The 26,833-nt window shown below is 38.7% G+C and overlaps 2 protein-coding genes across 2 annotated transcripts; one reads left to right on the top strand and one right to left on the bottom strand.

The window, feature by feature from the left end:
- The first annotated feature begins 1,077 nt into the window (after window positions 1-1,077).
- Window positions 1,078-18,665, top strand: slc22a31 (solute carrier family 22 member 31). The gene is made up of 9 exons (XM_071488719.1): window positions 1,078-1,572; window positions 5,158-5,261; window positions 5,872-6,026; window positions 11,003-11,171; window positions 11,570-11,715; window positions 13,088-13,196; window positions 13,448-13,662; window positions 14,730-14,841; window positions 15,718-18,665. Exons 1-9 carry the CDS (start codon window positions 1,141-1,143, stop codon window positions 16,160-16,162), a joined length of 1,887 nt encoding a protein of 628 aa, XP_071344820.1. The 5' UTR covers window positions 1,078-1,140; the 3' UTR covers window positions 16,163-18,665.
- Window positions 17,112-26,213, bottom strand: dpep1 (dipeptidase 1). Its single transcript, XM_071488720.1, has 10 exons — window positions 25,862-26,213; window positions 25,491-25,617; window positions 23,675-23,807; window positions 23,433-23,583; window positions 21,994-22,063; window positions 21,320-21,496; window positions 19,737-19,821; window positions 19,538-19,613; window positions 18,766-18,901; window positions 17,112-18,372 (listed from the first exon to the last, which is right to left on the bottom strand). Exons 1-10 carry the CDS (start codon window positions 25,987-25,989, stop codon window positions 18,196-18,198), a joined length of 1,260 nt encoding a protein of 419 aa, XP_071344821.1. The 5' UTR covers window positions 25,990-26,213; the 3' UTR covers window positions 17,112-18,195.
- Window positions 26,214-26,833: the final 620 nt, after the last annotated feature.

Here is a 26,833-nt window from a genome sequence, read left to right as displayed (position 1 = left end):
TTAAACAGATTATTTAACCTCAATATTATTTTTTCTTTAACTTATGTCCAGTGGAGTCCTGTCACAAAACTTATTATATGATTTCACCAAACATATTTACCTATTTCCACTGCAATTAGCATAATAAACTTAACAGTCCAAGGTAAAATAAACAAAACAAAAAAAAAAATGTTTATTATGAGTCATCATGTGGACATGCTGCCATTTCTGACATAAACAAAACTGTCTCTTGTAACTTATCACACTTAGTGTCCGTGAACACAAGTCAGTTTTCAGTGTAATTTGAGATTTCATGTTTCACATAAGAGATGACACAAACACAAGTCATCTGCTGAACTAGAAAACATGCAGACACATGTGCAAAGCCTTTCTATACTCCAAGCCTACCCACCCTGGTCACACACCCAATAGTGTCAAGTGACACAACAAAAGCAGCCTGAAAAAACCTCCAGGCTCTCTCCACATCACTGAGAGCTGCATCACAGCTCTACATATGTTACACTGACTAAAATCAGGCAATTAAATGTGCAAAAATGAAATACAAAGCAATAAAACTCACTCTGGGAGAAAATCATTTCCCAGGTTTTTAGTAGGTTTTCAGCCATGTTATCTATTATACAAATAGGAAAAGTAGGAAAATATTTAAAGATGCACTTCACTAATTTTACATCTGAGCTTCAGTTTACTCGTGATGTCGACACTTCTGTAAAAGAAAGCAGCTGCCTATTCGAGGGACAGGGAGAGTCTAATGAATTATGATCGCATTATGGGAAAGTGTAGGGTCCATTGTTTTTGGAGTCAGATCCACACCAGGGAAATGTTAGGAAACTCTTTAACATGAGCCTTTTCATGACTGAAAAATGAATTTGTGGTTTTCAACCCCTCCTGTAACTCTGGTAACTTCAGCTGCGCTACCTCTCCCGGCACCGTCTACTCACTGCGCTGCTTTTAGTGACGGTGTAAAAATAGTTTGGAGTCGGGGACGCCCGGACATGAGTCACTAAAAGCCATCAGGTGTGTTAGCCTATCGGCCGACCCCAAAGCCCCGTGCTGCCTGAGCCCCCTCCCCCTCCCTCCCTCCCTCCCCCAGCGCACCCTACCTGTCGCCGCAGCCCGCGGAGCAGGCGCACTCACTGCGCCATGGCCACGGAGGCGTCTGTCCCCGCACACGCTCGTCTTCAGATGGATTACGAGACGAAGGTCTTCCCTCAATCCGGCGGCTATGGACGCTACAACCGAATCGTGGTTGTATTCAGCTGGTTCCCCAACTTCGCGGTCATGCTGAATCTGATCAGCGACGTTTTCTACACTCTGATCCCGGAGAAGTACCACTGCAAGCCGGACCCGCAGCTTCTGCCCTCCACTTTCCTCCTCAGCAACTTCTCCGGACAGGGGTACCTCGACCTCACCATCCCCTGGGTGAACGGCAGCGGTCGCAGCCACTGCGAACTCTTCAAGTACCCACCCAACACCTCCGACTTCTCCGAAAATGTGCCCAGGGAGAGGGTGTCCTGCACCAAAGGGTGGGAGTACTCCCATGCAGCGGGGCTCCAGAGCAACTTTGTCACTGAGGTAAGAAACTGTCCACCCATGCAGGTCATCATTCAGGCCTGTGTGGCTGCCTGGTTTAAACGTGGCCCCGGGGATGAGGCGGAGGACCCACTGATCTGAAGTGAATTTATCCGAGGCTGAGTAGGCATTGCACTGCTATGCCCTCTTTCTGCATCCAGTTTAACTCGAAGTTATCGGTTGTATTCACGTTTTCATTCTCCCCACTACTAGAGTTGGCTACTACCGACTATCACATGCAATATTTCTGAGTCTAGAGAAACAGTCTCATCATTTCAGCCGTTGATTTGGCTCCGTTCCCGTCCAGAGAAAATAATTATCTCTGCAGGAGGCATGTGTGGTCATGAAGACGGCTGCTGGCAGCGTTCAGGCAATATTTGCTCAAACTTTTTAACTCTGACTTATCTGCCTTCTGCCACACCGTTTCTCAGGGTCATAGATAAGGACTCAGCCAGACAGTGGACAAATGACTGCCTCTCAGAGCATGTACTGTGTTTACGCATGTATTTGCATTAGCCTTATTAAGTGAACTACTGACTCTGAGGAAGCCCGTGAAAAGAACATTTAGTGTAGTGAGGTTTGCAAAAATGCATGGTAAGAAGGAATGTCCCTAAGTAACCCTAAAGGGAGCCTTTCTCATTCTGAAACTATATAAACTGATGCACTTCCACTTATACTCCAGTTGCTCTGCAGACTAACTCAGGTCTTTATTCCTGATAATAAAGATCTTCATACGATGCCAAGATTTTGTCTTGTTCAGTTTTTATTCCTGAGACTGAATTCCACCTCAGAGATCTCTTTCAACTCTTGCCGTAGGACAGCTGAGTGTGGATCATCCTCGACTGTCTCTTACATACCATAACCAGTGCCTGGACACACACAGAGGGCTTTGGTGTTATTGTGTCTGGTTGTGCAACATGTGTAAATAAGCAGCAGAAACGTGTTAATCTCTTTTTTCAGTCTGTTGGTCATTGGTCCTCTGCTACTCAAGGATTCCTCCCAGTCTGTAAATATTGATAACAGGTTCTGACAAATATATTTCTCAACTTTTGTAACACAGCTGACCAGCAGCTCAAAGTCATTATGGTTAATTACCCCTCAGCTTCTCTTCTGATGATCATCTGTGTATTGCGGAGTCAGGGGAATAAATACTGGCAATGAGGAGACCTTTTTTTTTTTCTCTCCTCTTCCCCCCATGACAAACGGAGGCGCTGGGAAATCTGAGGCCTCCATGTTCCTTCCTGAGACCCTGAATACCTCCTTCACAACAACAGTTTCCTATGGCCATGATGTCACTCACGGAGACAAAGGAAAACTTTATTAAAGGGAAACTTGAATACACTCCAAGAGTGCTCATCAGCCTGAAACACACTTCAGAGTAAAGTCCTGTATTAACAACCAGTAAATCTCATAATGCTTTTTTTCTTTTTCTTTTTGTGAGACAGGCATAGCTGTAACTGGATCGTCATCTCAGAGACGATTGCTTATAGTGTTGATGTTGATGAGGATCCATTTGTGATCACTCCTCCTCTTTCCGAAAGTGTCTTTAATTAGCTTTGCATATGTAGTCGTGTTTTTTATCGCTATGATTCTTGATACATTACCAAAGCTCTGCTGTCTTTGGGACCAGTGCAAGAGCTATTCACAGGCTCCAGACTGGGCCCCCAAAAGCCCCAGGTTCCCTGTGTGCTAATTGTTTATTGGTCTGGTAACACACAACAACTGAAGCACAATATCATTTGGCATTACAGGGACCTAAAGATGGGTCTTGCTTTAAAGAGGAACACTGTCAAAATCTAGATTAAAGACCTTCACAAAAAGTGTTGCTGGAGTTTTGACCTTCACTTAGATGAAATTGTACCAGAAATCCCTGCTCTGATTAACAAGGGTTCCGCAGCTCATGTTTGCTCTGGGACCCTGTAGCAAATGAATCTGGCCACGTCTCTAATTTGCACTGTATCGCGTTCGAAACTCACTTTTAAACATGGCAATTGTCAGACCTCTTCTAGAGTTGCTGTTAAACAGTGTTCAGTGTAATAATTTGCTTGTGTAGTCTTTTTTGCATTTCTTACTCAGTGTACTGCAATCGTTGCCTGAATTTCTGGTGCTTCAAGCTCTGCAAAATTTCAGTGTTTTATGTGATAAGAGAAGGTGTCCAAAATCATGATAATTTGCCAAACATGAGAAAAATGCATTAGCAAAGCAGCAATTGTAAAAATACCCCAGTTTGTTGGGTTGAAACATTGCTGGTTGAAATGAGCTCTGATTCTAGTCTGTGGCCACCTTTTTCTATTGTATTTTGATTGATTATCTGCTTAGAAAAAGCATTTTGAGTATTTTATGAGTATTACCATAGTGACATTTTGTGCAGGGTTGTCTTATTCGTAGAGGTTAGATTTTTATGCACTTGCGCATGTGAAGATGTTGTGTTCAGTGTGCTCTCAGTTCTCACTTTTATTGAATACAGCGTATTCATTTTGATGCTTTGATCCAAAACGTTGTAGCCATGTGTATCTGTAAAATGTTCACTGTAATGAGTCCACATGACTGCACATTGGCAGCAGAGCAGAGGAGACAGGGGAGAAGAATTTTTCTGACAGGCGGCGGCTGGCACTAACAAGTTGCAGAGCTCCTTGCAGGCTCTACTTTGAGCTCTACTTTGTTCTAATGTAATAACACTGTCAGCAGACATTTTAACTCAATTAGGAAGGACATGATCTACATTCCTGCTTCCTCACAGAAATCTCCTTGTGTTTTTGACTTGACCAGTAGCCTGCTATCCTCTGCATGTTATGTAGTCAAATTACAATGAATGAAACTTGGTGGTGGTAATTTGTTCTTGTACCTTTTTAAATCTTTGATTAAATAAATCATATTTAATACAGAAATGGAGTAATCCACATATTTCAGATTTATAGACTTCGCCCGGTCTGTGATTTTTATCTACGTTACTGCCGACCATTTTCTGAAACACACTACAAGTTTTTAGTTTGACTTCCTGCATTCCACGTAGCCACTGGTTTCGGCAATGCAATGGATTCAGCGATGGCGATTCCCTGGCCTTGAAGCGTAGTCAAAATAGACCATCCAATGGAATTGAGATGAAACATGAAAAATGAAAAACTATTGTTGTTTCAAGAACACTGTGATATCAGATTCTGAGTGTGAGCTGCTAGAAAGCAATGGATTCTCATCATGTTGTCAATCATTCAAATCCAGAAAAGTAAGAAACAAACATGGATAATGTCTTAAAGCTGATATCTCTTATCACTCTGTGCCATATACCTCCATTGTTGTCCAAAAACTGTTAAAAACACATTAAAGTTTAAGCTCCAGTGCCCAGCCATTTTAGTCAATTACTGAACCCTCTTCAAGAACGCAAGGGCTTACATTATGTCAAATTAACGATTCCCACTAACCACATGGAATGTTTTTATGTAAGGTGCATGCAATGTACAACAATTTGTCTCTTTTTGAAACCTAATCGAATTACAGTGCTCTCTATTTATGGGACGTTTTTATCCACAACATTATTGTTTTGTTTTGGTCTGAGAATCTGTCAATGTACTTTTTTGTCTTACTTTGCAGTGGAACCTGGTTTGCAGTAACTATTGGAAAATCCCTTTGCAGCATATCTGCTTCATGATGGGATGGATTTTTGGATACATCGTCCTTGGCACATTGTGCGACTGGTAAGTAAAAATCACATTTTATGTGGAGCCCTAAAGTGTTCCATGTTGAATAAATAAAACAAGACTTTATGACATTTTAAATGTGACTAAATTGTGTAATTTATAGAAATGAACCAATTGTGAAATAACCAAAGAACTTATTAAACCTGAACAAATTACTACAAAATGTTAATTCATCATTCATTTTCATAATAATGATAATTCCTGTGGCTAAAAGGTGGCAGTGGTTGAACTTGTTATCTTAACAGACAAGGAGCATGTATTTAGTTGAAAGCTGAGAGGGTGTTGACAGTGCCACTATCATTAAAAGGGACATTATGAAATAAAAAGTGACACTGGGGAAAATGATAAAAAACAATTTTTGAAAAAGTGCATTTTGAAATAGAAATGACTAATATGAAAAAAAAAAAAAGAACTCCCATAAAACTCTTAGATAAGAATGATAAAATAACATTTTAGAATAATGAGCTTATATAGAATAATGAATTTCTTAAACTATTTCACAAATTATTTTAAAAGACTTTTTTTATCGTTGCTGATTTAATATTGAACACTGTGGGTCTCACATTTCACTTGTGTATGTTTTGTGACTGTGTATGTGGGCTTGCAGGTTGGGTCGTCGGCGAGGTTTCCTCTTCTCCGTTAGTCTGTCCAGTCTGTTAGGGGTTGCCGTGTGTTTGTCCAGCAGTGCCGTGGTGTTTCTGCTGCTGCGTCTCTCTCAAGGCGCCATGCTCGCTGGGGTGTTTGTGTCCTCGTACATTGTCAGTGAGTATCCTGAACACACTCATTCAACTGCAGTTACGCTTCCTGCAGCCTTATTCAGTCACTGACGTCTCTTCTTTGCACTCAGCGACTCACTTCTTTGTTTACTTTAGAGAGCACTTTAGGATTCCTGCGATTCACTCTGAGTCACAGTCTGGCACTGTGTTAACGCAAATATCATGTTTTTGTCAGATCCCATTTTCTTTTCTTTTTTTCTTCTTCCTGAAATACCATTTGTTAGGGGGATTTTAATGTTGACAAATCAGAGAGTAGTAAATGACTGAGCAGCAAAACAGACACAAACATGATGAATAATAAGAAAGATAAGAAGCAGGTTTTAAAGAGAGATTAGAGGCACATAAACACCACTATATCCAGCTGTCCACAATCCAAGACGTGGTGCTGTTAATGTCAGCGTTTCATGTGGAAAGTCCCACATGGCTTGGTCTCATTGTTGTTTAAGAGTACCCTTAGTGATAATAATTTCATTTAAGTAATTTGATTTATTATTTTATGGTTTTGCTGCAACCGTTGTGTGTGAAGCTGATCAGATGGTACGCACAACTTTGTCATAAGGCCATAAAAAATAGATGTAAGTATATATTACATACTATATGTTTTCTCTTGCAGAAAATCTAATGTTATGCAAATGTTACATTTTGTTAGTGTCATACGTTGTGCACTCGTGACTCCCAGTGTAGAATAAAATGTTGTCACGCTGATTGCATACATGTAGTTCCTGGGTTTGTGTTCACTCAGACTGGCAGCATCTGCAGATTTTTTTTAAGTGCTCAGAGAAAACAAACAAAAAAACAACATTCACGTCTTTCTACCTAGCTTACTGGTGAGCTTCAGTGTCTTATCGGTCAAAGATGAGAAAAATCCCACTTTGCCCTCACAGAAGCAAATTAGAAATTCTGCCTATCTTTGTATCACTATCTTATCTTTACTCTAGGAAACACAAACAACTGAAGTCAGACTTTACACTTTTATTTCTGACATCTAAAAGTCAGAAACAAAAACTGAAAGACAGTTTAAAGTCAGTTCAATGTATATACTGTATATACTGTATATAATGTATATGCTATGCAGGCTATTTGATTTACTCATAACAGCTAAATGGATTGGCCTTCTGTGGTTTCCAGGTGATAGCAGCTGGCAAGAGTGTAACAGTAGATCCATGATTTCCTCTTACTTTATGAAAGGATCAATGAAATTTAGCTGCAAGACACAAACTTTATATTAAATTGAACACTATTCAATCAGCATCAGTGTCAATCTTTTTGTCAGTATTAATTAAACAGTATATATGTAAAGAGAAGCTACAGATTACATATAACCACATAATGTTGGGTAGATTACCACGTCCCATCTCTTCTTCATTTGATGTCTCTCTTTTTCTTATGACTTTATGACAAAGCTGTGAAGATTATCTGTTCGGTTTCCATCATTTAGTTTCAGATAGCGTGAAAAATTACTTTCATAAGCTCATATCCACAAGTCAGACAAATGGCCAGTTTATAACATTAAGGTACTACAGTTGTTGGATGAAAACCATTACTTAAAAACTGCTGCTTTTACTTAATTTAACATAACCGTCTTTGCATTAATTATTAGACTAACCTACAACACTTTTCAGGTATCTTGGATAAACTTGAAAATGTATGTCTGTCTTCTAAAGACAAGACATTTTCTTTATCACAGAAAAATAGAGATCTCATAAAAGCAGTGTGAATAATGGGCTGTGTAACCCAGTTTTAAAATGGCTCAACAACAACTGCTACTGCTGCAGCTGCATAAAGCCTGTGACTCCAGTTATCATTTCAGCTAAAGTATTCGTAACCTCTAGCCTCGTTCATGACCTTTGGACCAGTGCCCACATCTCTGATTTTTCTCCGTGATAAACAAAATGGCAGTTGAGCCTGATTGTCAGTCTCTTAAGCCACCTCCTCTCATGAGAGAAATATTTTTAATTGCATTCCACTTGGAGGAAATACCGAGGCTCAAACGCACCAACCTCGAGGCAAAGATGTAACCACTAAGAAAATGAAAGCAAATACTTCTTGTGATTAGACTGAAATGTTGGATACAAAAAATAACAATTCTATGACTGTTCAGTAAACACTGGTGACATTTTCTTTTTTTCTAGTTCACAATAATCACGTAGACAAAGGTTTTGCTCCCTGGTCACATTGACAGCAACATTCGGTACATTTTCACAACCACAGAAGTTGCTGAACTAAGGTTCCACAATGCACAAGGGAAATGGAAGAGCTACACACAGCTTCAAAAAATTACAATTACTAATTAAAATGATGTGTAGATGATGGTAACTGCCACTGAGCACATCAGAAAGCAAAAATACCTATTCAATCCTTATAAAAACATTTTGATGTTTATTTGTGCCATGTAAAGTTGTAAGATTTCAGTCCAGGTTGATGTGACACCTGTGGTCATAGTAACAGCATGTATAGTTTTCCAAAATAAAATACAAGTAGCACTGCATTACTTGCTGCATTGTTTCCTGTGAAACCCCTTATGCATTTGAAGGCAATAGAGAAGTTACTACAGAATGTAAATGCTTCAAATAGCTATTGCTAAAAAAAAATAGAACTTCAATTAGAAGTGACAATTAAAAGCCAAAAATTGATTGACATGTATGTATCGTATCTTTTCCTGGTTGTGTAAAATGTGTGTGTCAATATGCAATATACACGGGACACAAATAGTATGTAGAATGGAATTGGGACAAACTGTAGTGCTCTAGGTTTTTTAGTTGTAAGTCGTGCAAATTTGATGACTGTTGCTATAGGCTAGATGTTGCCCTCATTAAATGGAAGAAACCAACTTAGATTTACTGCTTTGCACAGGTGTGCATATGACTGTCTACATCACAGCTGCGTGGTAATTTCAGCTGATGACTAACTGCAATGTGTTGTGCTGAGATCTGATTGACAGCAGGCAGCTGGTTGGGGTTTTCCTTTACTTCTACCTCTCAGCTGTTCTCTTTTAGGGGGTCTCTGGTGTATAACCTCTCTGTAACAAATCTTAAGCTCCCAGTCTTCATCATTACTCTGTGTATGAAGAGATGACTCTGGCTGGTAGGCGCAGTGTGTCAAATACAGTGTGTTTTCTTTCTGGAAAACACTGTCTAAACACAAATGAAGCAGCGTGGGACTATAATTACGTGAGCATTTGTAGAAATAGTATACATTCCTATCTGGGAGAAGGCGATACTAGGTAGGAGAATGATAAAGTGATCCCATCTGAAACACGCACACACACGCTTTTTTTTTAAATTTATGGCATACAAACATACTCCCACATTCCTTCAAGGTCAGGGTTAGATTAAATCCAGATTTTGGGAGGGGTGGGGGAGTTGGTTTAGGATAGGCTGATGTTGAACTGACCGGGATAAGGGTCTGTGAGAAAGGTTTTTCAGTGATGTCCTTCCAGTGTTGCTCCTCCAGAGAGAGGAGAAAACAATAGTAGGACAGAACTGAAGGCAAGGAAGTGAGCAGGAAGTGAGCCTCTCATTTTCTTTCCCTGAGGAGATGGAAACAGTCAGAGCTGTGGGGGAAGGAAGTTAAAGTTCAGTGAAAAACTCACACAGCTGGACACGCTTGCATGCAAGTTTACGTCAATACCTGAGGTTAAGAGTTCTTTATCACACCCTAGCAGTGGTATCTAGCCTGTTGAACTTTGTATTTGTTTTTTACAGAATTTTGCTTTGCTTTGAACCAGCAGATAGATTTAAATTCCACATTCAAGGACACTTGATTACCCTGATCTGAGGAACCAAGTTATGCAAGAGGGTCTAACTATGGACCACAGATCTGTGAGCTGGTGGGAAAATTGAACTCCTTTTTTCCCAATAAGAAGGCAAAAGTATATTTTAAGAAAATACTGTAAAAAAGTACAATAAGTGAAGTAAAAATCCAAGTAAGTCTCAGACAGAGCGAAATGTTAAGGTCTTACTGGGCAGATATAGCTTTATCCTCAGTTTCTTACAAAGACATTTGTAACTAACATTAACATTTTAACATTAACAAGGTGTGTATTTAAAAAACAAAACAAAAAAAAAACATTAAACAATAAACATTAGTCTAAGCTAATGTACTGTTTAGCTTGATTATCTTAGATTAGCTTGTTGTACATTGAGATTTGTGTTTGCCAGTGAGGTAACCAGGCTGTTTTTTTTCCTAAACCAGAAAGTCTTAAACAAATAGAAAATAGTTTTTTTAACATATGTATTTTATGTAAACATTTGTTTAAGCAGTATGGGTTTAGGTTCACATATTTCAATAAAATTAAGCACTAACACCACAAGAAAGGTAGATGTTTTCAGTTTGTTCTGGTGTAATATGTTTCATATGGTTCTATAGGGCAACAACAGGTTAACCTCACCTGCAATGGTGCAATTGTGCGATGTGTATTTTTAGTTAAGTTAGAGTATTTCTTTCACACCTTACATACAAGAAAGAAGATTTAGGTAGTTCTTGACCTGACAAAAAACATTTTGTTAACACTACTTAAAGTCTAATGGAAGTGACACATATCACATCTAGGAACCCTGCTCTTTTTCCATCAGGTCATGGGTCCTCAGATATGAGGTCTGCATTTTGACCCTCTTGGTTTTGTGTTAATATAAAACAAAACAGTTGATGCATTGGTAGGATTTCATATGTATGCCTGTGGCCTTGTGTAGGTGGGTGGGCCATAAACCCCAGTCTTCTATATATGAAACAAATGCCTTCATCAGTGATAGTAATCACACAAATAACTGTGCTGGCATGAAGTTTGAGTCATCCAATAAAAACACATACAACAACAACAACAACAACCAGTAACTTTATATGTGTAGGGGTTCGTGTCCTGACAGGAAATGGATTGGTTTTGGACAAATGTATTAGTTTGGCTTCAGCTGTGTTTTGATGTTATCTGTCTTCCCTCACTGTCTGTTCCCATCATTCTCTCAGGGTTGGAGCTGTGTGACCCTCCCCATCGTCTCATGGTTGCCATGGTCAGCGGCTTCTTTGCTGTATTCGCAGAGCTGCTCTTGCCGTGCATTGCTGTGCTTTGCCGCGATTGGCCCGTTCTCCAAGCTGTGGCCACTTTGCCTCTGCTCCTGCTGCTTTCCTATTGGTGGTGAGTCAGGTGGCAACGTTTGGGGTGTGTAGGCGGACACACCAAGTGTATATTTGGTGAAGCATTAACGGTAGTTTACAGCCACACCTCGATACACATATAAACACAAGTTTAAATAGACACAATCCTATCAGGAAAATTCTTGGTTGATGTCTCTAGATGTCAGTGATAAAGTTATATCAAATAATGTTGCAATCACAACTTTTTCTTTTTTCTTTATTCTTGCCAACAAGTTGTACCAACGTAGACAGCTATTTTAAAATCTAATAAATATATATATATATATATATATATATATATATATTTGAATGTGATTTTCTCCCTCTGTGTCGATGTTACCAAGAACCTCTGAGCTCTGTATCTCTCTGAGTTATCATAACAAGAGTTGTTTTCCTCAGCTGTGCATCAGTATTTCCTGAGTCTCCTCGCTGGCTGCTGGCCACAGCTCAGATCCCTCAGGTGAAGAGGAGCCTCCAGGAATTCTCCACCAGGAATGGCGTTTGTCTGCAAGATGAAATCTACCCTGGTGAAACCCTGCTGTCAGGTACTCACTCCCACAGGCTCATACGCAGGCATTCCTGCATGAGTCCATTTGATTTTAATGAACCATTTAAATATTGGAGAAACAAGCAAGACAACTAGCACTTGAATGGGATGGCTAGTTCATGGAGGCTTTTTCTCCTACATGGACAGAAAACTCAAAAGCATACAGTCATATTTTGGATTTAACTGATTTGAAAGGTCAAATCACCACCCTGACTCCATTTTGTTGTTTTTATTAGAATAAATCTTGCCTAAATGTTGACATCCTTGCTATCATCAGATCAATCTTGTTTGTGTTTATTCCTCACCTAAATTTAGATTAGGACTGCAACTAACAATCATTTTCATTATTGATTAAACTGCCAAATCCTTCCTTGATTAATCATTAATTATATAAAATGTTAGTAATAGTGAAATAGTGAAAACTACTCAGCATAGTTTCCTAAAGCCCCATTGTCTTGCCTCGTCCAACCAACTTTCCAAAACCCAAAGCCATTCAGTTTACAATGTCATGAAACATAAAAGCAGAAAGTCCTAACAACTGAAAAGCTAGAACCAATGATCAAAAAAGTTGTTTAATTTTCTGTTGATTGAGTAATTGTTTCAGCTTCAATCTAAATCACTTGTCATATTTCCCTACCCCTGCAACGGTTCCACTGCACGGGTATCATGGTTAACTGGAGGACGTGTTTGGTAACCTGCTGTGGAGATTACAACATTTCCTGCTCGTCTGTCTGTCTGTCTTAAATGCAGAAGTTACGTAACATGTCTGAAGTGACATTAGGACATGTTATGTCTGCTGAATGCTCATCTCTCTTAGGTTTAAGAGCAAGAAATCAGCACTCATGAATTCTGAATTGTACAGTGATAGAAGAGGAAAAAGGCAGAGTTTAGTAGATCTGGATCAGTATGTCCCAGGTTTAAACATCAGTTTTTTTGTTTGTTTTTTTTTTGGGGGGGGGGGGGGTCTTTTTCAGTACACTTTTATATTTTAACATGTCAGTGACATAGGTTGAAGAGGAGAAGTGTCAATTATTAGAAAGTACAGCATGTTAGTAATTTTAGAAGGGGTAGGATGAGTTGATTGATGTGCTACTGTATTTTCAGGGCCAAGAAAGGACTCCAACTCGTAATAATTTGGGGAATTAGTGTATATGTTTTTTCCCCATCTCATAAACTTCTCATGGTTTTTGAATACGTATAAAGATGGATCAGGTATCAACCAACAAACGTGTTGTAAGATGCTTAATGCATTTGTATAGATTTTCCATTAAAATCTGGAAATCAGAATAACATCTAGAAGGACAAACAGGATATTTTGGGATAGGTTGAATTCTTGACAGGTGTTTTTATTCCTCTTTTTCTGTTTATAGAGATAGATACGGCATACGGAGAAAACTGTCAACCAAGGTACCATTCAGTTCTGGAGTTGCGTCGGACTCGTATTATCTGGAAGAACTGCCTCATCCTCAGCTTCACTCTGTGAGTTTGTCTTCATATGATGAAATGAAATCAAGATGAAATCATTCTCGCCTCGGTGATTTTCCAACCGAAATTTCTATTTAATGGTAAAAAGTGAGGAGTATGGAGGAAGGTGAGCAGAAAGATTAAAGACTGGTTCGTAAGCCTTGAGACACACATTGTGTGTAAAACATCTGCAAATATAGTAGCTTATTTCTTGGGTTTCATAGATGGCTATGGTCTACCCCCCCATCCCCCACCCCCCTCTCCAGGTTCATTGGAACAGGCATCCAATACTGTTTCACCAGAAACCTGCACAGTTATTCCACCAAATTCTACTTCAGCTACTTTGTCAGAGTGATCACCGGAGCACTGGCCTGCATCTTCATCTGTTTTACTGTCAATCACTTTGGTCGGCGTGGTATTCTTCTGCTCTCCGCCATCATCACTGGACTGTCATCACTGCTGCTTCTGGCCCTCACTCAGTGTATGTTACATTCACATCTTTTTAGAATTTTTTAAAACTATATTTAGCAACATTTGTGCCTCAAAATGGATCCTCCATCAACCTGGCAAGGATAAACCAATACAGATTTATTTACATGTTAATTGGAAAGTGGCAATAAAAAAACAGGAAATAATTAGTATTATAAATTTTATAAAGTAATGTATTCAAAGGTGCTATATGTATGTTTTTCCTATGCTACATAGCGAATATTAGCATTAACAGCTGTTTGTTACCCAGCTAAGAACCAATTTCAGTGGCAGAGAAAACTTGCATATATTACCTTTAAATTGTGATCGATATTTCTCCTTATAGACAGCTGGTTAATGGGGCATTATTGGGGCTCCTGACATTATTTACTTCCTTGAGATGGAACCATAAGTAAGTGAAATAATAATTCAGAAGTTTCACAATTGACAACACATTTGGGAGATTTTGTAGCAGAACAACTTCAGCAAAATTGAGAAAAATTGGGACTTGGTAACAAATGTTGATTGTTAACTGTTGATGAGTGGGACAGATTATTTTTGCCGGTTTGGATATGAAGAAAATGCTGTGAATCCATTTCTCATTGTTGGGGTCAGAACATACTTATAGGCCCAGTTCCCCCCTAATGCCTAAGCCCAGAACCCTAACAGACTTAACTGGGCAAGGGGCTCATAATGGTGTAAAAGAGGAACGGAACGTAACTGTGATGATGCCAATGTGTAGAATTGTGGATTTGGAACATTACTGATTTAACTTTTTCTTATTTCTTTGCTTTGGTCCCTGTTTGTAAACAAAATAGTAATGTGGGTAAGATCTGATGAAAGGATAGAGTATAGGGACAGTGGGACAGCCCTAAGCCCTCATGGACTTACTGAGAACGCACCTCAAAGTCTGTGAATCCATGAAGGTGGACACCGGGATTGGGCTGTAATCACATGACAACATGCCAGTATTAGTTAACAGGCCAGAAAATGTTGACAATCTCTGCTCTTGATAATACTGCACTATACACAGAAAACAGGTTTAGTTAAGTTTCTTTTCTGTCTGTGTCTTTGTGTCAGACCTGCATGGAGGCCTGGTGTTGGTGCTCTCTGTCGTGGGTCTGCTGTTTTCTCAGGCCCTCGCCATGCTCAGTGTGTTCTTCGCCTGTGAGGTGATGCCAACTGTAGTTCGGTAAGTGCCTTTCTTCTTGACCAGTGATGAAGATGTCAGTATATACAGCTCTGTGCAAAACTTAAAGGCACTAAAAGTGAGGATGCTTTCAATGATAATGCTATGAATATTTTTTATTTATCATATAAGCTCATAGCAAGTGCAATAAACTTAAAAAACCAAAAACAAGTCAAATGTTGGTGTTGGTCACATTTTGACTTTAAAACTGCTCTAATTCTCCTATGTACACTTCTGCACAGTTTTTCAAGGTCATTTGGCGAGTAGGTTGTTACAAGCGTCTTCTGTCTCTTCATGTGATACCAGACTGACTCCATGATAATGAGATCAGGGCTCTGTCGCAGGACTCCCTTTTCTCATTGTCTCTGAAGATAGCTCTTAATGACGGTGTATGTTTGGGGTCATTGTCATGCTGCAGAATGAATTTAGGAGCAATCAGACACCTCCCTGATGGCTCTCCATAATAGATGATAATCTAAACACCTGAAGTGCCTCAAACCTTTGCACAGTACAGTTTTTCTGTTTCATTGTCATCAAATTCCATCAGAAGACCAAAACAAATGAGAGGTATTGCCTATGTAACTAAACCCTGATATTGCTAATTCTGAATAAGTCCGCTGCTGAAAGTAGTCCCCTACAAATGCACAATTTACTTCTGTTTGAATAACGTTTACTAAAACCTACAGTGCCCAGCTGTATGAGGAAATTATTTAGCCTTTTTAGAAAAATGAAATGAAATATTTGTTACTGATATGCAAACATTTACGTCTTCTGTAGAAACAAATAGGCTTGGGTCTAAGTGCTACACACAAGGTAGAGAAGTTCAACACGAGATATGAAGTATTGTCTGATCATAGCACCTTTCCATCTTTCTATCAGAGGTGGTTGCCTCGGCCTGGTGCTGGCAGCAGGTTGTGTTGGCATGGCTGCCTCCTCCCTGATGGAACTCCAGAATAACAGCGGCTACTTCCTCCACCATGTTATCTTCGCCTCCTTCGCTGTCCTCTCTGTTCTCTGCATAATGCTCCTACCTGAAAGCAAACGCAAGCCACTCCCAGACTCCCTGAAGGAGGGTGAGAGCCAGCGACGACCACCTCTCTTCCTGTCCCGGCCTGACAGGGATAATCTGCCTTTACTGCGCACCCGGCCCCCTTTGTCAGAATACAACCCTGATAACTATTCCCGTTTGGTCTCTGCTACCAGAAGGATGTTGACTAAAGATAGTTTGCCTTATAGGATCGCTGTACCATCTCATTCCCCTCTGCTGTCAGACAGTGAAACACAGGGACAAGAGAATGAGACACTGAGAGAGGTTGCATCTTAGGAACCTTCTCATCCTCCTCTGTACAGACTTGAATTATCCCTCTTTCTTCTCCTAGACATACCTCTGAAAGTCTACCATCATCCTTCCTTGAGTTACTGTCTGCATTACTGGCTGGTCATAAGTCAGCTGAAGAGCTGGCCTCAGCTTGGATACAGTGCACTTTAGATCGATAGCTCCAAGTTTGTCAATGTTCAGCAGTATATCAATGTCTTTCTGTTATATTTTACACTTGAAGCCGTTACTGTGTGGTGATATTTTCTCTTGAAGATTGAGGTAATCCATTTAAAAACAGTGGTTCTTTGTCATTTTTTTGTCATTCAAATTTATGTGAGGGCTAGAAAAGTGCCCTTTAAACTGTGACATTGCATGTTCTGTCTGTGTAAAGGCATTCAAACCAGATTTTTAGACATTAGTTTCACCAGCAAAGCTGGCTCAACCATGGAGCTGCTGGTGATCATGTGAGCAGCAGTCCTTTGTCCATTTATTAGTAACTCATGCACTTTTCATTAAGTATGTTCGTCTGATTCACCAGCAGTGTCTCAGTGCTGAGAGGTGCCGAGGAGCACCAGGACACACAGCGCTGGTTCAAGCTGTTGTGGAAGTCTTGTGTTATACTTATGAACCACACAAGAGGGCGCTAATGATGCACTGGTTACTGAATTAAGAAAACGGTGTTTGTGGTTATCTGTGTGGTAAAATGAACACCAGATACAAACCAGTTGATGGTGAATTCTGTCTTTGGCCAATGAGTTTGTTTACTCTATAAACCTCTTGATTAAGTTACAAACTATTTAAAAAAGTTGCTATTTTTTAGATATCAATTTCTTTTCAAACACTGAATATACAAGTACAAATCACTGATGATGGCTGATGAAAAGTGAATCCCCTCCTGTCTTTTGACAATTAATTGTGCCCTTGTAGTAGTTAAACATGACACACTGAAATACTGTGGAGTCAATGCTTCAGAATTTAATAGAGCCAACTTTAATTGAGGGTCATTGGATATATTCACAAGGACTGCCTTAAACCTCTGATTCCTGAGTCTGTTTACAGGTTCTCTGTATTTAATGTTAAAAAGTGAGGACATTCTGCATGTTAGTGTCTTTACAGCTTGTAAACTGAATGTCATTACTTCAGCACTGTTACTGAAAGGATGTTGAAGTCTTCAAGGTTGCCTAGTGTGTGTGTGTGTGTGTCTGTGCGCGTGTGCGTGCGTTTTATGAGAAAACATACTACTTGAGGAGATGTCATTGGGTCAGAACTTTGTACATTGGCAGTCTGAATTTATATTTTTACAGTCAGGAACAAGAAAAGTTTTGTATTAATTTAAATTCTTGCAGTTGGTCATAAAAATTCATATTACAATGTTTTTTTTTTTTAAATGTCAAATCCTATGGAACAAGAAATACTGACTTTTATTTTGATTATCATGCCATCACTTCACGGCACTAAATCAAGTTTCTACCCCAAAGTGAAGCAACTTATCTGTGAATTAAATTCAAAATATCCAAATGAATAAAATTGCAGTTTAAAAGCTCTCAGATGTATACCCCCTTTGAACACTAGATGGAACAGTTCTCCCTGAAATGTGGATGTCAAGGACCACTTTTGTGTGTCTGTTCTTCCAGTTTATACTTTTGTGAGTTCATCTGTATATCCTGGTCATCAAACACTCTTTCAGTCAGTTGTATGGGGGTGGATAAAACAGCCAGATGAGTTGAACTTTGACTCAGGTCTAAATAAGCTAAATCTGGCCTGACATGATAATTTCATTGCTGTTAAGGTAACTGTGACACTTTTTTTTTTTTTTTTAGCTAAAATCAACCTGTAGAACTCAGTAAAACTGTCAGAGAACCATTGAAAATGACAAGAAACAAGCTCTTAAACACATTTTCAACTGCAGCTGTTCATTGCTTCTGTCAGTTCAGAGAAGATATGTGGAAAAAAAAAATGTAAACAGGCATTTTCAGTTTATAGAGATATGCCTTAACAAACTCTTGATTTACATACAGTCAGCTGCACTGAGAAGCAGGCTAAGCTGTTAATGTGAGGAGAGCCTGAAGAGCCAGTGTTAGTAGCAGGGCCAGTGAACTCAGGGAATGGACAGCTCCAGCGTTGGGGTACCCATAGCTCGTCCTACACGGGTTCATCACCTCCTCATATGGAATAGGAACATCATCTGGACTCAGGCTGTTCAGACTCTCACTGACCTGACACACAAAGATGCGACTGTCAGTAACATACAGAAAAGCACTGTGACAGGTGTGTGTTTGCTCTGTGTCCACCTGCTACCAAAGCACCAAGACCTCTATATTAAAAAGAGGCATTTGAACAAAAGGTATTAATCTGCATATAAATCACTTGTATTTGAATGTACCTCTGCAGGAAACAATAAGAGCATTGTCAGTTATGCCATATATTGTTACTACCAGAATAAAACTGTGGATCTGTAAACTCAGTAGAGTGCCCCTTTGTCAAGAAATTAAATGCACTACGGAGCTGAGATCAGGTGTTTTGTTTTTGTTTTGGTTTTTTGCACGGTGCTTGAACTGATATCAGAAACACACACACAGGCTTTGAAGTTGTGTGTGTCTATTTCCTACCTTCTCAACCTCTGTCATTACCCGGAGCAGGTTATTTCCCAGAGCAGCTTTGACCTCGTCATCAGTCCATCCTCTCCTCAGTAGCTCAGCCACCAGTTTGGGCACCTTGGACACATCCTCCAAACCCTCCGGTAGTCTGAGAGGATGACGTGTAGGACAGAAGATTTTACTTCTTAGCAGTTACACTTAACTATCATGTCAAGTCTCTTATGGGTTATTTATTTGTTTATATATTTTCCATCTTATTCTTTCACCCATGTTCCATGATCTGACTTGTTCTATAAGATTAAAAATCCACTAGTTTTAGGGTGGAAAAAAACTTAATCAAATCTATTAAAAGTTTAACACTAAAGCCCATCTAATGTGCTTCATCAAGACAGTCTGTGAGGTGCTTTCAACATACAAGCGACCAGATAGCCGAGTGGTTAGGGCGCATACCACATGAGCTAATGCTCTTAGCAGATGAGTTGCAGGTTCGGCTCCTGGCTGGCCCGACTCATTCCTGCATGTCATTTCCCCTCTCTCTGCCACTTTCCTGTCACCCTCTATTGTCCTATCCAATAAAGGCAAAATACCCAAAAAATATCTTTAAAAAAATATCCCACCACCCACATCAAATGTTATGTAAGTGGTGTTGTGTAAATGGTCTGTGCATGAAAACTTGGAAAAACATTGTGTATTAATGTAAGATCCAATCACTCATCTTAAGCAGTTTATGGAGAACATAATCTTTTTAGCCTTTTTCATGATTGCTGGAATCATTTATACGAACCTGGTAACTCCGTCATAATCTCCACCGAATCCGATGATACTCGCCCCAGCCACTTTCTTTATGTGGTCAAAGTGATCTACAGTGAAACAGAATAAAGTGCATGAACACAGGGTTTGTTTTTTATAGAAAGAATGATAAAGAATGATGTTGATGTTTAACCAGATTTAAAGTAGTTGTCATAATCATAAAAGTAATTTACCAGCAACATCTGAGAGATTTGCAGTTTTGCTGCAGGTCACATAGTCATTGTAGAAGTTCACCATGACAATTCCCCCAGTTTCATTCTGCAGAGAGGCAAGATGTTACATGGCAGTGAAAACACATCAAGTACTGACTTGGAAACTCAGATATCTAAGATGGAACAAGACACTGTGTACACAGGAGACTCTCTTGACTGATTGAGTGCAGAACAGGAAGACAGAAAGACATGACCCGAGCCAAGAGATGTGTTCAACCTTGCAGTAAGACAATTACATAAGGGTACTGACCTCTACTGTCTTATCTATCAGAATGCCTGTTTCCTGGTTGGAGCTGTCTTTTATCTGTTTGTTATTTTACTTTGCAGCACAATAATCCTCCTGTTTTATAGCCTTTAGCTTGAAATCCATTACATATGCATCAGTTGAAGTCCAGCTGCTTTGAACCCTTTGGTGCCATAAAGACTAGTTATGGGTGCGGCAGTCATCTGAGATAGCATACCAGAAAGCAGGATGTGTTTTCATGGTGCTTAAGAGCCTCAGTGGGCTGGTCATCTGACACTTTCTACTTTTCCATATCCAAATCACTTCCAAGTACAGTTTTGTAGTGGCTCCCAACCATTTTGCCTTGTGATATTGTGATATTTACCCTGTGATATTTACCCTGATATATTTACCCTTTAAACTTTTCAGTTTCATTTTGAGCCCAAGAGGTAGGATTATTCAATATTACACACACACACACACACACACACACACACACACACACTTGTACTTCTATCTTTGTGAGGACACTCATTGACATAATGCATTCCCTAGCCCCTTACCCTAACCTTAACCATCACAACTGAGTGCCTAACCCTAACCCTTACCCTAACCTTAACCTAAACCTAATTCTAACCAGAACCCTAAAACCAAGTCTTAACCCTCAAAATGTGATTTGAAGGTGTCTCAAAAAGTGAGGACCGGCCAAAATGTCCTCACTTTCCCAAAATGTCCTCATTCTGTTAGTAAAATACTTTTTTTGGTCCTTATTATGTAGCAAGTACAAGTACACACACACACACACACACACACACAAAAGATTAGAGAAAAGGACAACAAATTAATACAGATTTATGTAGAAAATCTCACAACACCTTAGATTTATGTTGTGCCTCTTTGGAGGAGATTGACTCTTACATTGGGAACCACAGACTAAACATCCTGTTTATAAATTTATTAATTAAAAATAGCTCCGCCTCCACTAAATACAACATTGAAATGCTGTTACACAGCATTAACAATAATCTTATAATTCCTTATAAATAATATCATAGCATAGCCATTTTTATGTACAATGAGTGCTTACTTATATAAATATATTCTACTGGTAATACTTCCTTACTGAAGTAAGATTTTGAATGTAGAACTTTTTCTTCTAATATAATATTATTACATTATGTATTGGTAAAAAAATAAAAATAAAGGATTTGAATATTTTTTCCACTGCTGTTCAGTATATGTGTCTTTACTCTCTTGCCTTGGGCCTTGAACCCCAACCATACACAGAGACACACACACACACAGACACACACAGACTCACAACTCTCCTGAGAACATCATCAGGGACGTTCCTTTTATGTGGACAGACTTTGTAGGCGGAGGAGTGACTGAAGATGACAGGAGCTTTGGACATGTCCAGTACTTGGTGCATGACTGTAACAGTCACATGAGCCAGATCGATCAGCATCCCCAGACGGTTCATTTCCTCAATTAGTTGCTGTTGTAGGAAAGCATTATGATTATTTCTATGATCAATTTAAATAGTTGATGGTACCAAAAAATGTAAAATGTGAAAAAAAAATTGTATTTCTTTAATTTTATTCTCAATAGTTTACTCCCTTCATAATAACAGTGAGTAATGGTTAAGAAATTTGTGTTTGTGAGTCTTTCTCTGTTGATCAGCATCAAAAACACCACATTAAATCTTTTCTGACTCTGTGTTGTAAGACAATAGAACACAAGAAATTAATACTTTTTATCAGCACTCTATCTTTCTTATCAACTATATAACACAGTACAAATACAATGTGTCATTTTGATTGAAAAGACACATTTGTGCCAGAAATGCATAATTCCAGTTGTGTAAGTTCAATTGTTTTACACATTTAGGCGGTGATGTTTTATGATACCTTTTTCATGCAATGGAAGTATAAAGTTTAAAACACTAATTTGTAACTTATTAAACTTTGAAAGCAGTACTGTTTGTACTCAGACCTTGCCAAATGGAGACAGGCCATTGTGTTCAGATGGCTCTGATCCAGTGTCGACAAGCCAGTTATCTGCCCTGACAAGACAAAAATAAAACCAAATAAAACATGAATTTATCACAGAATAACCAGGTATCACATTTCTAGCTTGGAAACTTAATTCTAGTATTCTTCAAAGGCCACATACTGTACTATCATTACAAATATTACACACTTTGGTGTAGCTCAGCACCAGAGTGGCTCTGCAAGAGAATATGATACCACTGCCTGGGGAGCACATAAAGCCTGCAGGAAACCCCCGTACTCTTCACAATGCAACCTTAACTGACTGTATTACACCACACAGATAAAACTGAAAGCTCGAGTTATAAACACAGACAGTAAAGCTCTTAACTGTTTTATATATATATATATATATATATATATATATATATATATATATATTCATCAGCTATTTTGATTAAATGTTTTAAGTCATGCCAAAATACAAAACATTTCCAGGTTCCTGCTTCTCAAAAGCTGGCAATCTCGAAGATTTTCATTTAAATATGTGTCACTATTTTTTGATGAATGAGGTAACACAGTGGTTACTGAGGTATTCATATGCTGTTTCTATTATAAAGAGGTCCATACATTTTAGAGTTTTAAGGATTGGGTTTCTGGTATGACTCTGGTGCAAAATCATCAAGGAACACCGGTCACTAACACTAATCCATTGTCTTGGATTTTCCATTAAACATTTCCATTGACCTCTAGGTTAATAAAAGGTTATTATTGGTCATTAAAGGGACATGGCTCACTCAAAGTTGGCAACCAAAATATAGTTTGCAAGCCAACAATACAGAGTCAGGCTAATCTTTTCATGAACAAATGAACAAAGGACAAAGAAGTGGACACAGATCGGACAAATACATATCATCTTAAGATTACAACCAATGGCATGAGATAAACATACACATGTCTACTACATGCATATATGTCCTAAGACACAAGAAACCTAAATTTACATGAAGACCCAAATCACATGCAGGCCTTGACCACATTAGGCATAAACAGGATGAGGAGAACAGTGGGTCCCCTCAACTAATAACCAGAGCACATTCATTTCTAAAACCACAATCAATATCCAAACAGGAGTGAATAAGTGCTCAACTAACGATTTGTCTTCCAAATCAACCATTTAATCTTCTATTACTTTCACAGGTTGATGGAGCACACAAGGGTGGTTCAAAAACAAACCTACAGTTATCATGTTTCATCATAGGTGTTGCCCAAGATAGTGAAACAGCATTCTTTAAGAATCCAACTTAAGAAATATTTAACTGAATAAACACACACGCAAACGCACTTGTGTGATGCTTGTATATCTGTTGTAAGTTCACATGTGTGTCTATATTTTCTGTTGTGTATTTAGAGGCATAAATCTGCCTTGCTGCTGGCTCTTACCATGGCGTGTTGCAGGAGTGTGTGAGGGTCAGGTAGCGGACCCCCAGATGGTACATGGTACGCAGGGTGCCCAGGCTGCTGTCTATTGAATGACCCCCCTCCACTCCAATCAGACTGGCTGTCTTGCTCATGTTGAAGGCATGCATGATTTCTGTGTGGTGCAGACATAAGAGATGACGGGTGTTTGATCCAGGAAGCAGAGGCAGAGCATCTGAAATGACTAGTACAGCTAAGAGTCTCACCTTTGCTACTGGTGGCAAACATGAAGGTTTCTGGGTATTTTTGGCACATTCTGTGAATCACATCTATCTGCTCCAGTGTTTGTCTGACTGCATCTTTGTACTGACTCTCACAGGGAACATAGGCCGACCAGAACTGAGAGAAGAACAAAGGATAATGTATGAGTTATCAGCAGCTGTTGTGTAGCCAGGGAAATGCATATGTTTGAAATACATACAGCCAGTCCTCAAAAATCACACTTATTATTAAAATAAGACCTGAGAGATACAGAGGAAATCATAGCCTTGCCTACTGTAAACTATGGAAGCCTTGAAAGGCAAGTGATATTATTATTATTTTATCTTTTAGTTTTTATGTTTTTTTTTCAATCTGTATAATCACCTGCTGAGAAGCAAGCTGTTTTTTGTTTAGTTTTTTGGGGTTTTTTTTGAAAGAGAGAAAAAAAAGAAAATTAGAGAAATGATTTCCCCTCTAAGAAAATCTTTTTCACCTACATGAATGGGATGTTTTACCAATAAAGATAAAAAACACAAAACCCTAATGAGTGGGACATTTGAACACTTACTAAGGGAATATGATTATTCTGTATATTTGATGATATATCAACACATATACACAACGTGACCACATTACAATCAGTGCTTAATTTGTGCCAGATTGGGATCAGCAGCTATTGATATGGTTATACTATTAAAATCTGTTTTGCAATATTTGATATGATCTTTTATGTCATTCTTTAATTTCCCATTGATGACTGTTGCTTAGAAGTTGTTTCAGAACCCTGGACGGTGCTATTAGTCGTGTGTTAGGTGGTGCAGGAGATCGATCAACAAACAGAACGCGTGACTTATTTAGCCTGCTTTCTTTTCATAATTGTAAATAGGACACAGGGCTCTAATTTTATTTTACCCCAGTAAAGTAATCCACAGACAGAAGGTGTCAGGGAACTGATGGGAAAGCCAGCAAGAGCAAGAAAGAGACAGAGAGAAAGAGAGAGAGAAAGAGAAAGAGAGAGAGAGAGAGAAAGAGAGATTCAAGCTGAGAGCATTACCATATTTAAAAAAAAAAAAAAAAATCACTTGCCTCTTGGGAGTTGTTTGTACAGATGAAAATTATCGTGGCAAAAAAAACCAAAACATCTTCATCTTGTTTTCACAGATAAAGAAAAAAACTAAAACTTTGAAAACATTTGCTTTGAATAACTACATTCAACATCAAGAATTTCTTGAATGTGGTGCTTAAATGTGTGATAAAATGGCATTTACTCCACCTTGCATAGCATGAGGAAGTTTTTCAAAACTAGCACTGACTGAATCTTTTTCTGTATACTCACTGTGGTCAAGTCAATTATCATGCAATTTACAGTGATGTGTGTGATTCAACAAATAAAATAAAACAGGAAAACAAATTTGAATCTTTTTATGAAGAGTAACTGAACTAGTGGCCAGTCATGACTGAATAAATGTACATAATGAGAACAAAGAAATTTATAAGACGTGTGTGGATCATCTAACCAATACCAGATCTTAGTGCTAAGTGGCTTTGTGAATTACTCTATTGTATTCCAGTCTATTATTTTTAGAATTTTTAATTCAAGTTAGGAGCTACTTTTAGCTTTAAGATGCTTTGTGAATACAGGCCCTGATGATTTGAGAGACATTCCTTATACCCCACTCAGTGATACCACACTTATTTATTTCAATATTATCTTCAGATTGAAGATAGGATGTGGGAGACAGAAGATATCATATCCTCTGACCTTGAAAGGATAGTTCCCTTTAATTTTCCACTTCCCAATACAGTCTGTTCTGCATGTACCTGGGCTCCCAGCCGTCCCTCCTTGATCTTAGGGATGTTGGTGTGTGTTGTTTCAAGTGTGTTAAGATCCACTTTGTTGAGCTCGTTGTTGAATTGCTTTCGAAGTTGCCAAGGCAGGTCGTTATGTCTGAAAGAGGAGAGGAAAAATTTTACAAAATAACGGAGCCTCTTCTCGAAGACCTTCATCGAGAAGTGATTTGACAAAAGGGAGCAAAACTGTTTGTTTGGCTAGATCAGCACTAGAAACCGCCTCCAGAGGAAAGCTTTTACCAAAGAATGTTAAACATTTTCTGATGGTGTTGCTCACGAGGCACATACCACATACCACAATTAAAACCATCATGCAAAGCACATTTTTCTTTTCCACTTACCCATCGATGAGCGGTGTCTCAGACATCAGCTTCAGAGCTCTGGTCATGTAAGGGTCCTCAGCCAAGGTGAAGGCACAAGAACTGACCCACAGTGCCAAATACACAGCAGAGATCATTTTGGACAGCATTTCCTAAATTTTTACACACTTTTAAATGCACTACCCTTTTCTTTCTTTGTGTCCCTAAACCCCTAAACTTTCTTTACTGTTAGCTCAATCTGTTCTTTCAATTTTCCAGTCTTTTAGTTTTTTTCTTTATAACTTTCTTTTTCTTTAATATCTGTGCAGATTCTCTCGGACTCCAACTCCAGTTTTCTGTCTGTTTTCATTCACTTATGCCTTTGAATATCAACTCTGCTCATTGCTCCTCCTCTATCTTTAGTCTGTTTCTCATTACCGCGTCAGAGGTCATAAATACTGTACAGTAGCTTAAACGTTCTTACTATATCTGTAATGGTTAGCCAACACATGTTGGTTAATATATAATGTACCTTTTGACTGCTTTTCTAAAGTTCACAACTTGGGCTTTGGACAATATTATCTCTCAGTTTTTAATCCATATGTCCTTGATAAACTCAGTGTAGATTTGTAAACATTTTCCAGCACAGCAGTCCGGAGCACTTCAACTATGTTCACTGTAAAGACGAATGATTGTGAGTTACATATAAAGTTAAGTTTGTAAATGTGGGAGAGATAATTTCTCACATGAATTAAGACTTAAAAAATTGTTTAACAGTTTCCAATACAGCTTTAACAGACTGCACAATAAAGGCGCACACTTATGGAGTGTATGTTTATATATATTCCTTTTTTTCTTAATGTCAAGAAATTCCATTAAAAGACAAAAACAATGAACTGATTCTACTGGAAAGTTTTCTCTGTATCTTAATCCTCCTTGTCATAGAGCTTCATTTTTTTCCACTGACTATTATAAACACATCAGTGAATCACACTGTTTCAAACATTCACATGT

Source organism: Trachinotus anak, unplaced genomic scaffold, assembly GCF_046630095.1.
Source record: "Trachinotus anak isolate AG129_WGS33_773 ecotype Australia unplaced genomic scaffold, CSIRO_AGI_Tana_v1 ptg000011l, whole genome shotgun sequence".
NCBI classification, from domain to species: Eukaryota; Metazoa; Chordata; class Actinopteri; order Carangiformes; family Carangidae; genus Trachinotus; species Trachinotus anak.
Note: the sequence above shows the minus strand (reverse complement) of the source record. Positions and strands in the feature narration are given on the sequence as shown.